Source organism: Sus scrofa, chromosome 13, assembly GCF_054392235.1.
Source record: "Sus scrofa isolate SSC_HxYL_T2T_F1_AM1 chromosome 13, Sscrofa_HxYL_maternal_Yorkshire_Landrace_v2.0, whole genome shotgun sequence".
Classification (NCBI taxonomy): Eukaryota; Metazoa; Chordata; class Mammalia; order Artiodactyla; family Suidae; genus Sus; species Sus scrofa.
Genome location: NC_139395.1, coordinates 177,305,492 through 177,318,798, shown reverse-complemented (window position 1 = coordinate 177,318,798; position 13,307 = coordinate 177,305,492). Strand labels below are relative to the sequence as shown.

The following is a 13,307-nucleotide window of genomic DNA, read 5'->3' as shown; positions in this document are numbered from 1 at the left end:
AATCTTGAGTGAAGTTTGGTCTTACTGTTATTTTATTTGTGCATCTTAAGTATTGGGGAAGGTGAGCAATTTTTCTTACATTTTTTTCAATGTGTGGACATTTTTCTGTGACTTGCTCATTCAGTTCCATTTTCATTTTTCTATTGAATTACTCAAATTTTCTTATCAACTTGTAATATTTTTTGTATGTGATAGGTATTGATATTTCACCTATTAATTGCACACATTTCTTCCTAAGTTTTATTCATCTTTCACTTTGTTGTAGATTCAATATATACTCCATTTTTGTGAAGTATTAGATTAAATATACCTATATATTTCCTTATAATTGATGGTTTTTTTATAATAGTCAAAGATTTTAAAATATGTTTAAATTATATTGTTTCATAAATTTTCTTAGAATGTTTTAATTGCTTCTTTTTGATTTTTTATTTTTTTAACTTTTAAAAAAGTCCTTTTTTCTGGGCCAGGGATCAAATCCAAGCCACTCCTTAAGTGCTTTATTTGGCAGCAATTTTGAAGTAGGCATAGGAAAGGGAGCCATTCTTACTTTTTTCTGATGGGTAGGCAAATACAGTCATACCATTTATTGGAATAAATCATTATTTTTCTCAGTTGAGAAAGCATTCATGTAATGTATTAAATTCCAATATATACTTGAATCTGCTTTGGAATCTTTGTTTTGTTTTACTATTATACTTCCCTACTTCTGTGTCATGTCATATTCTAAGGAATGGCTTTATGTTTTAATGTTACTGCTGCACATTTGATTTTCTTACTGTTCATATATTTCTTATCTCTTCAAAATAATTTTATTTTATATGAATTTTATGCCTATGTTGTTACATTAAAAAGTGATTAAGATTCTAATTGAAACTAATTTCAACTATAGTGAAATATTATACTAAGTCTTTTTATCTAAGAACATATTTTGGCTACTTTTAAGATATTGCCATTTGGTAAATTTTTGTAATTTTATTCACATCGGTCTTACACATGAAATTTATTTCAATGAATTGTAAAGTGTTATGGCTGTAATAACTGAAATCTTCCCTCTTACTTTCGTTTTTGTTGGTTATTATTTATATAGAAAAATCTAGTGATTATGATTCATTCTATATTTGGTACTTAAGAAAGCTAAAACATTATTTGTTTAATTATAACAAAATAAAAATAGCAAAACATGAATTTATCTCCTACAATTCTTTTGATATTTTATTATATTTATTATATTATTTTACTTAATTTTGATATATTTGATCCACTACAATTTCTAAGATAATGCTTCATAATAATTTCAATCTGTTCTTAATTTGAAGAGAGATGCTGCATTATTTAGAATGCGTGCTATTTGTTTTGATAATTATTACTGTGCATATTTAAACAGCTTGGTTCTATTCTTATATTTATATTAGATTTTTAGATGAGATTAAATTGCAATAAAATTTTCCAAATTACAAAATAAGCTCACATCTCTTATACAAGACATGAAATCATTACTCTGTGTGTGTGTGTGTGTGTGTGTGTGTATTCATACCCCCCCAATTAATAGGACTAGTTTCCCAAATACTTATTGTTTGTAAAGAATATTTACTCTAGGACAAGAGGCAAATGTTCTAATTAAAGGTGATACATAAACAAGGAAAATGCATTTTTTTTCAAATAAAATGTGATTATGTTCATAGTTTTTCAACGACTGTCTTCTTCATCTACTCTTTCACTGCAGTAATAGCCTGAGTGAATATAATGGATCAAAACAAGACATTGGTGACTGAATTTGTCCTCACAGGACTTACAGATCTTCCAGGGCTTCAGGTCCCCTTTTTCCTGGTGTTCTTGGTCATCTACCTCACCACCATGGTGGGCAACCTTGGACTGATTTTTCTCATCTGGAAGGACCCTCATCTTCACACCCCAATGTACTTATTCTTGCGAAGCTTAGCCTTTGTGGATGCCTGTTCTTCAACTTCTGTGACTCCCAAGATGCTCGTGAATTTCTTATCTACGAATCATTTGATATCCCTCATTGAGTGTATCTCCCAATTTTATATTTTTGCTTCCAGTGCAAATACAGAATGTTTCCTTCTGATGGTGATGGCCTATGATCGCTATGTAGCCATATGCAACCCCTTGCTTTACCCAGTGGTGATGTCCAATGTTTTCTGCACTCAATTATTAGGTGTTTCTTATAGTATTGGGTTTCTCCATCCCATGATGCATGTGGGTTTACTATTTAGATTAACGTTCTGTAAGTCAAATGTAATACATTATTTCTACTGTGAAATTTTACAGCTATTTAAGATTTCCTGTACTGACCCCAGAGTCAATATGCTCCTGATTTTTCTATTTTCAGTCTTTATACAGTCTTTCACTTTTATGAGTATCATTCTCTCTTACTCCTATGTCTTCTTTGCCATCCTGAAAAAGAAGTCTGCAAAGGGCAGAAGCAAAGCTTTCTCTACATGCAGTGCCCACCTGCTCTCTGTTTTCTTGTTCTATGGCACTCTCTTCCTCATGTATGTGCTTCCTGGGTCTGGACCATGTGAAAATCAGGATAAAATGTATTCTTTATTTTATACAATTATAATTCCTCTGCTAAATCCCTTTATTTACAGTCTGAGGAACAAAGAGGTTCTAGGTGCCTTGAGGAGAATAATGAAAATAAACAGTTCTTAAGGCGAAATTCAAATTTTTTTTTTCAAACTTTGCAAAATACAAGGCGTCTGTAATTACGCAAATTGGCCTTGGCTTTATAATTTTAACAGAGGGCAATGTCTAAGGCAGTTTTCTGAGCCCTAAGTGATGAAAAGTCAGCTTCAGTGGATATTAGTTTCAATGATGGAGGTCTTCATATGACAACTGGATTTTTAAGGAAAATAGAGCATCCTTCTTAAAAATTATGGATATAGAATTTGCATGTTTTTGACGCTAAATCAGATATAGTAGTTTTGCAATTTTACTCTGGCATATATTTTCATGTTTCTTTGTTTAAGGTTGGTGTGACTGAGTGAAGATGATTGTGGATAATATGGAAATTCTTGCTGCTTCTCAACTGTTTGGAGATTAAGGTGAATTAACTTCTTGGAGATTCTACCTGAAGAGAAAAATTTCCTTGTATTGCAGAAAATGTTAAAAAGCATAGAATATAAGAGATTGGTGGATTTTACTGGAGAATAGTGGAAGACGGCATAAAATAAAAAGTGGCATATTGAATATGGCTCAAATATTTGCAAATATACAGTGAATTTTATCAGGGAAATTATAGGAAATATTGGTAAATCAAGAATATGTAAATATTAAAGGATTTCAAAATATATTTCCTCACATATTGGCAGCCTATTCTACTGTATTAATCTTTATATGTTTAATGAAGCAGAAACATAATTTTACATAATTTCCCTATTATGATTTCTTGTATGCTTACTATTTAACTAAACATAATTTATTTTCAAAATTGCAGGATGCAATGTTTCTTAATTTAGGTAAAGGCTACTATGAAATTGTTCTCACTTCTGAAATGATAATAAAAGCTTGCAGCATAATATTTATTTTTCCTTCATTAACTACTCTGTAAGGAATGTGTAGTAACTTTTTCTGTTGGCCATTTTCTAAATTTAAAGGAAATCTAAAGTAGTAAATGTATAATTTGTTTGAATTTGTAATATCATTGACTACCCACTGCTGCTACAAACTCCCCAAATGACAACCTGATATTGCTGAGCAGTAAGGAAAAATTAAAAGGAAGAATCATGTATACAGAAAACCTGTTGTATAGATGCAATAGGTATGCAAGGTAGGAGGATACAAGAAGAGAATAAAAACAAAAGAGAACATTAAAGTACTGTGAAAGACTATTGAGTTAAGTTATCTAACATATGTTTAATTGGAATCTGAGAGGAAAAGAATGAGAGTGGGGCAGAAAAAATATTTGAAAACAATGGTCATGAATTTTTAAAAGATAAAGAAAATTATCAAACAAAGATCCTGGAAGTACATAGAACATGAAGTAGAATAAATATAAAAACAAACAAAAACCAAATCACAATAAAATAAACACACACACAAAAAACCTGGATGCATTATGGTGAAGGAGTTAAAAATCAAGGAAAAAAGGTTTGAAGGAAACCAGAGGGGGAAGTGTCCACAGCTGGAAGATAACTGAGGAATTCAGTGACATATTTCAAATTGTGGCAGGTAAGACTTGCCAACTTAGAATTTTATCTAACAAAAAATAATGTCCAAAAATTAATGTGGTCCATTAATTACCATTTTGGGGGACATTCTTCACCATTGTGAGATATCTATTAGCTTTCAAATCTTGTCTTTCTATGCCCACAGATGTAGGGGTACGTGTAGGTGATGCCAGGAGGGTTAGAGTTGGGCTAGGTTGACTCTCACCTGGCTGGGCTTCCAAAGTCCCTCTTTTGGGCCCCTTTCCATATGGGTCAGGAATTGAGAATATGTCAGAAAGTGGCTGAAGATTTTGGGGTCCTGAGGACCCAGTGGTCTGGGAGATCTGCAGGGAGATGGGGTGGTTGGTCCCTAAGGTTGGAATAGGGGTGGATCCTTATGGGGGCTGGAGACTTCTCAGCCTGAAAACAAGTCTGAGACCAGAGTTGAAGCACCCTGAGCGGGCCTGCCCCAAGCCTTGTGTTGCTTCCTGGTGCCATGAAGCAGGATGAGATGAAGCTAGAGCAAAACCCAGAGGGGTCCCTGGACATCAGAATTTTACAGAAGCTCCAACGTAGAAGAGAATCACCCTGTGAGAGCCAAAGGAGCATATTCTGTTTTGAGACTGCAGCAAAATAGCACCACAGACCAGTAGGCAGGCTACTTTAATATCCCCTGAGTCCACAGCTTGAATAGAAGTTATTCAAAGAAAATATACAAGTGGCTAATAGGTACATGAAAAGATGTTCAACACTGTTAATCATCAGAGAAATGCAAATCAAAACCACAATGAGTTATCACCTTACACCTACCAGATTGGCTGTCATCAAAATGAATGCAGATAACATATGTTGGCAAGGGTGTGGAAAAAAGAAAACCGTCATTTACTATTGGTGGGAATGTAAATTGGTGTAGCCACTGTGGAACACAGAATGGAGGGTCCTCAAAAAACTTAAATATAAAATAGAAATACCATACAATCCAGTAATTTCACTTCTGGGTATGTATCTAAAGAAAAGAAAAACATTAATTCAAAAAGATGTATGTACCCAAGGTTCAAAGCAGCAGTATTTACAACTGCTAAGACATAGGAGCAATGTAAGTGTCCATTAATGAAAAAGATATGGTATACACACACCGTGGAATAGTACACGGCAAAAGAAAGAATAAAACGTTGTCATTTGTACCAACTTGGATAGACTTGGAGGGCATTATGCTAAGTGAAATAAGTCAGACAGATGAAAACAAATACCATATGATATCACTTATATATGGAATCTAAAAGTGAAAGTGAGCCAGTGACTTTAGCAAAACAGAAATAGACACACAGATATAAAGAACAAATGAGTGGTTACCAGTGGGAAGAGGAAAGGGGAGAGGGAATGACAAAATAAGTGTAGAAGATTAAGAGGTACAAACCACTACGAATAAAATAAATGTTACAATGATATGTTGTATGGCAAGGAAATATAGCCAATATTTTTTAATAATCATAAAGGGAGTATCAGCTTTAAAAATTGTGAATGACTATGTTGTACACCCGAAACATGTAATATTGTACATCAACTATGCCTCAATTAAAAAAATGAAAAAAGACCCCCCCACTATTTAAAGCATTTTGTATTGATACACCGTCTTTGAATATAATATCATAAGCATATTTGATAATTTTTCATTTAAACTCCTAGTTGGTTTTAAATAAATTTTTAAAGCAACCCTAAGACAGGATTAAGATGGTGGAATAGAAGGACTGGACCTCACCTTCTCTCATAAAAACAACAAAATTGTAACAAAATGCTGAACAACCTTCAATAAAATGTACTGAAATTTTTAAAAGACATCCTACACCAGAAGACAAAGAGGAGGCCACATCAAGTGGGAGGAGGGGCAATTACACAATATAAGTAACACTATACCTGCTGGGTGGGAAGCCCATAGACTGGAAAGTAACTGTGTCACAGAGACACACCTACAGGAGTGAGAGTTCTGAGCCCCACATCAGGTCCCATGGCTGGGGATCTGACATTGGGAGAAGGAGCCCCAGGGCATATGACATTGAAAGCCAGTGGCGCTTGTGCTCAGGGGCTTCATCGGACTGGGGAAAATGGAGACCACATTCTTGAAAGGCACACACAAGCTTTTGTGTGTGCTGGGTCCCAGGGCAAAGCAGAGACTCCATGGGAATCTGGGCTGGACCTGACTGAAATTCTTGGGAAAACAGGGGGTGACTGTGGCTTGTTGTGGGGGAAGGGCATTGCAAGCAAAGCTCCTGGGAATATTCACCACTGTGTGTTCCTCTGGATGTTGCCATTTTGGGAAAGTCTGGCCCCACCTATTTGCTCTGAGAACACCAGGCCAAACCATAATCCAGGTGGGATCACAACCCCACCTCTTAGTAAATAGGCTGCTGAAAGATCCCCCAGGCACACAGCTGCCTCCAATCTCACCCAGAGACAAAGTCCCACCCACTAGAGGATTAGGAATCAGCCCCACCCACCAGTGAGCAGTCTCTACCATCAGGAAGCCTACAGCAAGCCCCCTTACCAACTTCAGCCACAAGGGTGGAGGACATCAGAAGAAAGGGAGGCTGCAAATCTTGTCTTCAAGATGGATATAAAACCAGAAAGCTATAAAAACGAAAAGGCAGAGAACTATAACTCAGATCAGGGAGAAAGAAAAAAAAAAAAACCCAGCTAAGTGATCTGGAGATTATCAGCCTCCAGGAAAAAGACTTTAGACTGATGATAGTAAAGATGATGCAGGACATTGGAAACAGACTGGCAGCAAAAGTGATAATTTACAGCAAATATTGAGCCAAGAAATACAAGATTTAAAACTTAAGCAAGCAGAAATGCAAAATACAATAACTGAAATAAAAAATTCATAGAGGCAGCCAAGAGCAGAATACAGGAGGCAGAAGAACGAATAAGTGAGGTTGAGGACAGACAAGGGGAAATCACTGATGTGGAACAGAAAATAGAAAAAAGATTGAAAAGAAATGAAGTCAGTCTCAGAAAAGACTGGGACAACATTAAATGCACCAACATCTGGATTATAGGGCTGCAAGAAGGAGAAGAGAGAAGGGACAGAAAAAATATTTGAAGATCTAATAGCCAGAAACTTCCCTACATGGGAAAGGACCCACTCATGCAAATCTAAGAAGCACAACAAGTATCATATAAAATAAACCCAAGAATGAACACCCTGAGACACATATTAATCAAACTGACCAAAATTAAAGACAAAGAAAAATACTAAAAGCAGGTTGGGAAAAGAAAAAAAAATAACACACAGGGGAACCCTGATGAAATTATTGGCAGATTTTTCAGCAGAAACTCTGCAGGCCAGAAGGGAGTGGCATGAAATACTTAACATGATGAAAGGAAAAAAACCTCCAAGCAAGATTACTTTATCCAGCAAGGCTCTCATTCAGATTTGAAGGAGAAATCAAAAGCTTCACAGATAAGCAAAAGCTAAGAGAATTCAGCAACACTAGACCAGCTTTACAACAAATACTAAAAGAACTTCTCTAGGCAGAAAAGAAAAGGCCACGACTAGAAATAAAAATACCACAAATTGCAAGGCTCACCTGTAAAGGCATATATACAGCAAAGGTAGGAAATCATCCACAGACAAATATGCTATCAAAATTGGAAACTGTGAGAAGAGGAGGATACAAATTCAGGACACTGGAGATGCACCTGTAATTAACAGACCAACAGCTTAAAACCATCTCATATATATATAGACTCATATCAAAACTTCAGCATAACTGCATACCAAAAATATACAATAGATACACACACAGGTAAGAAAAATCAACTCAAATACAACACTAAAGATAGTCATCAAACCAGAAGAGGAGAGAACAAGAGAAGGGAAGATAAAACAGCAACAAAAAGAAATCCAAAACACTCAATAAAATGGCAATAGGAACATACATATCAATAATTACCTTGAATATAAACGGACTAAACGCCCCACCAAAAGACATAGACTGGCTGAATGGATACAAAAACAACATCCATATATATGCCTTCTTCAAGAGACCCACTTCACTGCTAGGGACACATACCAATTGAAAGTGAGAGGATGGAAGGAAATATTGCATGCAAATGGGAATCAAGAGAAAGCTTGAGTAGCAGTATTCATATCATACAAAATACACCTTAAAATAAAGACTATTATAAGAATCAAGGAAGGACATTACATATTGATCAAAGGATCAATCCAAGAAGAAGATATAAAAACTGTAATTTAAATACACCCAAAATAGGATCACTTCTATATATAAGGCAACTGCTAACAACCTTAAAAGGACAAATTGACAATAACACAATAATAGCATGGGACTTTAACACCCTACTTTCTGGATGATCTGTCCAGACAGAAAGTCAACAAGGAAACACAGTCCCTAAATGGTGCATTAGACCAGATGGACTTAACAGATATTTATAGAATATTCCATCTAAAATCAGCAAAATAAATATTCTTTTCAACTGCACAAGAATAATTTCTAGGACTGATAACATTCTGGGCCACAAATCAAGACTTGGTAACTTTAAGAAAAATGACATCATATCAAACATCCTCTCTGACCACAAAACTATATGACTGGAAATCAACAGCAAGGAAAAAACTGCAAAGCACAAACATGTGAAGACTAAACAACATGCTACTAAGCAACCAATGGATCACTGAAGAAATCAAAGAGGAAATTTAAAGATACCTAGAAGCAGATGACAACAAACATATAACACTCCAAAACCTATGGGATGCAGCAAAAGCCGTTCTAAGCAGGAATTTTATAGCAATACAAACCCACCTTGGGAAACAAGAAAAAGCTCAAATAAACAAGCTAACTTTACATCTAAAGCAGCTAGAGAGAGAAGAACAGACAAGACCCAGAGTTAGCAGAAGGAAAGAATCATAAAGATCAGAGCAGAAATCAATGAAATAGAAACGAAGAAAACCATAGAACCAATCAATGAAATTAAAGCTGGTTCTTTGAAAAGATCAACAAAGTTGATAAATATTTAATCAAGAAAAAAAGAAAGAGGACTAATATCAGTAAAATTAGAAATGAAAATGGAGAAAGAAGTGAAAAGAGACTACTACATGCAACTGTACACCAATAAAATGGAAAACCTAGAAGAAATGGAGAAATTCTTAGAAAAGTACAATCTTCCTAGAGTAAACCAGATGAAATAGAAAAGATGAATGGATCAATCACAAGAACTGAAATTGAAACTGTTATTAAAAAACTTCCAAGAAACAAAAGTCCAGGACCAGATGGCTTTGCAGGTGGATTCTATCAAACATTTAGAGAAGAGCTAACACCTCTCCTTCTGAAACTATTCCAGATAATTTCAGAGGAAGGGACACACCCAAACCCATTCTATGAGGCCATCATCACCCTGATAATAAAACCAGACAAAGATACCACAAAAAAAGAGAATTACAGGCCAATTTCACTGAAGAACAGAGACGCAAAAATCCTCAACAAAATATTAGCAAACCACATCCAACAATACATTCAAAGGATTGTACATCATGATCAAGAGGGATTTATCCAAGGGATACAATGATTCTTCAATATCCACAAAATCAATCAGTGTGATACACCACATTAACAATCTGAAGAATAAAAACAATATGATCCTCTCCATAGATCCATAAAAAGCCTTTGACAAAATCCAGCACCCACTTCTGATAAAAACCCTTCAGAAAGTGGGCATAGAGGGAACCTACCTCAACATGGTAAAGGCCATATATGACAAACCCACAGCTAACATCATTCTCAATGGGGAAAAGCTGAAGGAATTCCTGCTGAGATCAGGAACAAGACAAGGATGTCTACTCTCGCCACTACTATTCAATATAGATTTGGAAGTCCTAGTCACACTAATCAGAGAAGTAAAAGCAATAAGAGGGAGGAATCCAAATTGGAAAAGAAGAAGTAAAACTATCACTATTTGCAGATGACATGATACTATACCTAGAGAATCCTAAAGATACTATTCCTAGAAAATCCTAAATTTTTCCACCAGAAATCTGTTAGAGCTCATCGATGAATTTGTCAAAGTTGCAGGATACAAAATTAATACACAGAAATTGACTGCATTTCTATATACTAACAACAAAAAATCAAGAAGTCAAATTAGGGAAACAATTACATTTACCATCGCATCAAGAAGAATAAAATACTTTGGAATAAACCTACCTAAAGAGACAAAAGACCTGTACTCTGAAAACTATATAGACCCTGATGAAAGAAATCAAAGATGACACAAATACATAGAAAGACATACCATGCTTTTGCATTGGAAGAATCAATATTGTCAAAATGATTATACGTCTAAGGCAATCTACAAATTCAATGCAATCCCTATCAAATTACCAAGGACATTTTTCACAGACCTCGAACAAAATATTTCAAGGTTTGTTTGGAAGCACAAAAGACCGAGAATAGCCAAAGACATCCTGAAAAAGAAAAATGGAGCTGGAAGAATCAGGCTCCCAGACTTCAGGCTATACTACAAAGCTACAGTCACAAAACTGTTTGGTACTGTCACAAAGACAGAAATATAGATCAGTGGAACAGGATAGAAAGCCCAGAATTAAAGCCACACAACTACAGTCAACTCATCTATGACAAAGGAGGCAAGAATATACAATGGAGAAAAGACAGCCCCTTCAATAAGTGGTGCTAGGAAAACTGGACCAGTCACATGGAAAAGAAAGAAATTAGAACACTTCCTAATATCATACACAAAAATAAACTCAAAATGGATTAAAGACATAGATATAAGACCAGATAGTATAAAACTCTTAGAGGAAAACATAGGCCAAACACTCTCTGACATAAATGACAGCAACATCTTCTCAGATCCACCTCTTAGAGTAATGACAGTAAAAACAGTAATGAACAAATAGGACTTAAGTAAGCCTAAAATTTCAGCACAGCAAAGGAAACCCTAAAAAATATGAAAAGACAACCCACAGAATGGGAGAAAATATTTGCAACTGAATCGACTGACAAGAGATTAATCTGTAAAATTTATAAACACCTTCTGCAGCTCCATTACAAAAAAAAACAAACAACCCCATCAAAGAATGGGCAGAAGATCTAAACAAACAGTTCTCCAAAGAAGACACACAGTGGTGGCCAAAAATACATGAAAAGATGTTCAACATCACTCATCATTAGAGAAATGCAAATCAAAACCATTATGAGGTACCACCTTATACCAGCCAGAATGGCCATCATCAAAAATCTACAAGCAATAAGTGCTAGAGAGGGTGTGGAGAAAAAGGAACCCTTAATAGGTTGGTGAGAATGTAAAGTGGTGCAACCACTGTGGAAAGCAGTATGGAGATTCCTCAGAAAACTGAACATAGAACTACCATTTGATCCAGAAATCCCACTCCTGGGCATCTATCCAAAGAAAACCATGACTTGATAAGATACACGTACTCCAGTGTTCATTACAGCACCATATACAATAGCCAAGACATGGAAACCACTTAAATGTCCATTGACAGAGGAGTGGATCAAGAAGAGTGGTACATATACACAGTGGAATATTACTCAGCCATTAAGAAGAATGAAATAATGGCATTTGCAGCAATATAAATGGACTTGGATATTATAATGAGGTCAGACAGTGAGACACCAGTGTCAAATGCTATCCCTTACATGAGTGGAATATAAAAAATGACACTATGAAGTTCTTTGCAGAACAGATACTGACTCACAGACTTTATAAAACTTATGGTTTCCAAATGAGACAGGTTAGGGGGTGGAGGGATGTGCTGGGTTTTGGGTTGGAAATGCTATAAAATTTGGTTGTCATGACTGTTGTACAACTATAAACAAAACTGAGTAAGAAAAAAAGCTATAAAAATTAAAAAATAAAAAATTAAAATAATTGAATTAATACAAAATATAAACCATAACATAATTAAATTAGAAATCACTAAGAGAAGGTATCCATAAAGTCTGTATTTAGCAATAAAAAATCTTTTTAAATATTCACAGATCAAGAAAATAGCCACAAGGCAAAAAATAACATATTATCAATTCAATTTAAATGAAAATACAAATAAATAAATACATGGGGTATTGTTACAAGAGCATTTATGGAGAAATCTATAGCATTAAATACATTAGAAAAGAGGAAAGGATTGAATCAATGTTCTAAGCTTTCACATTAATACATCATAAAAATAAGAGCAAATTTACCCCCAAATAAGCAGAAATAAATAATAAATATGAGCAGAAACCATTAAATTGAAATAAAAATAATAGAGAAAAATCAATACAGGAAAAGGTTAATTAAATTGACAAACTTGTAGCCAAAGTGGCCAAGAAAAGAGAAAAAAAATTTCAATCATTAAATGACAGAAAAGGCAGACATCAGAATAGAAAGAGGAACATCATTACATATGCTATAGTGTTTTAAGGACAACAAATAAATATCTTGAACATTTTTATGTCTGAAAATTTATCAGTCTAGATGAACCCAGAAAATTCCCTGGACAAAACATGAACTATCAAAGCTTATTTAAGAATAAATAGATAACTTGAATACTCACATGCTTCTTAAAAAAATCTTGTCCAAGCCCATGGCATATGGATGTTTCCAGGCAAGGGATCAAACCCACACCACAGCAGTAACCAGAACCACAGCAGTGACAACACTCTATCTGCAACCCACTCAACCCACCAGGGCACTCCTCATATGCTTTTTTAAAGTTTGAAATTTTAATTCAATTTTTCAAATGAAAAAAATAAAGCCCAGTCCATATATTTTATATAAAACAGATAAGCAGAAAGAGCTAATCATCTTCTAGGAGTTTTTGGGAAAACTACCTAAATATTCTTTTAGATGTCTCAGAGAAAGATATGAGTGCAGGGAAAAGAAAGCAAAGTGCAATATATTGCTACTTAAACTTTGGTCAAAATATGACAGAAAATTGTGACCTAGACAAGAAGTCCAAGGAACTTTCTCTCCATTAAGCCTAATCTGAATTTTGATTTTTCCAGTATTGTAAGAGATGGAGCCAAAGTTACCCAAATTGTAGAAAATAATAAAATTTAACCTTTGGTGAACAAAGCCAGCCTGCAGTGGCCA

General features: G+C 34.9%; 1 protein-coding gene across 1 annotated transcript; it reads left to right on the top strand.

Annotated features, from left to right (window-relative positions):
• The first annotated feature begins 1,743 nt into the window (after positions 1–1,743).
• Positions 1,744–2,676, top strand: LOC110256357 (olfactory receptor 5AC1-like). Its single transcript, XM_084992474.1, has one exon. The coding sequence runs from the start codon at positions 1,747–1,749 to the stop codon at positions 2,674–2,676; it is 930 nt and encodes a 309-aa protein (XP_084848600.1). The 5' UTR covers positions 1,744–1,746.
• The last annotated feature ends 10,631 nt before the right edge of the window (positions 2,677–13,307 follow it).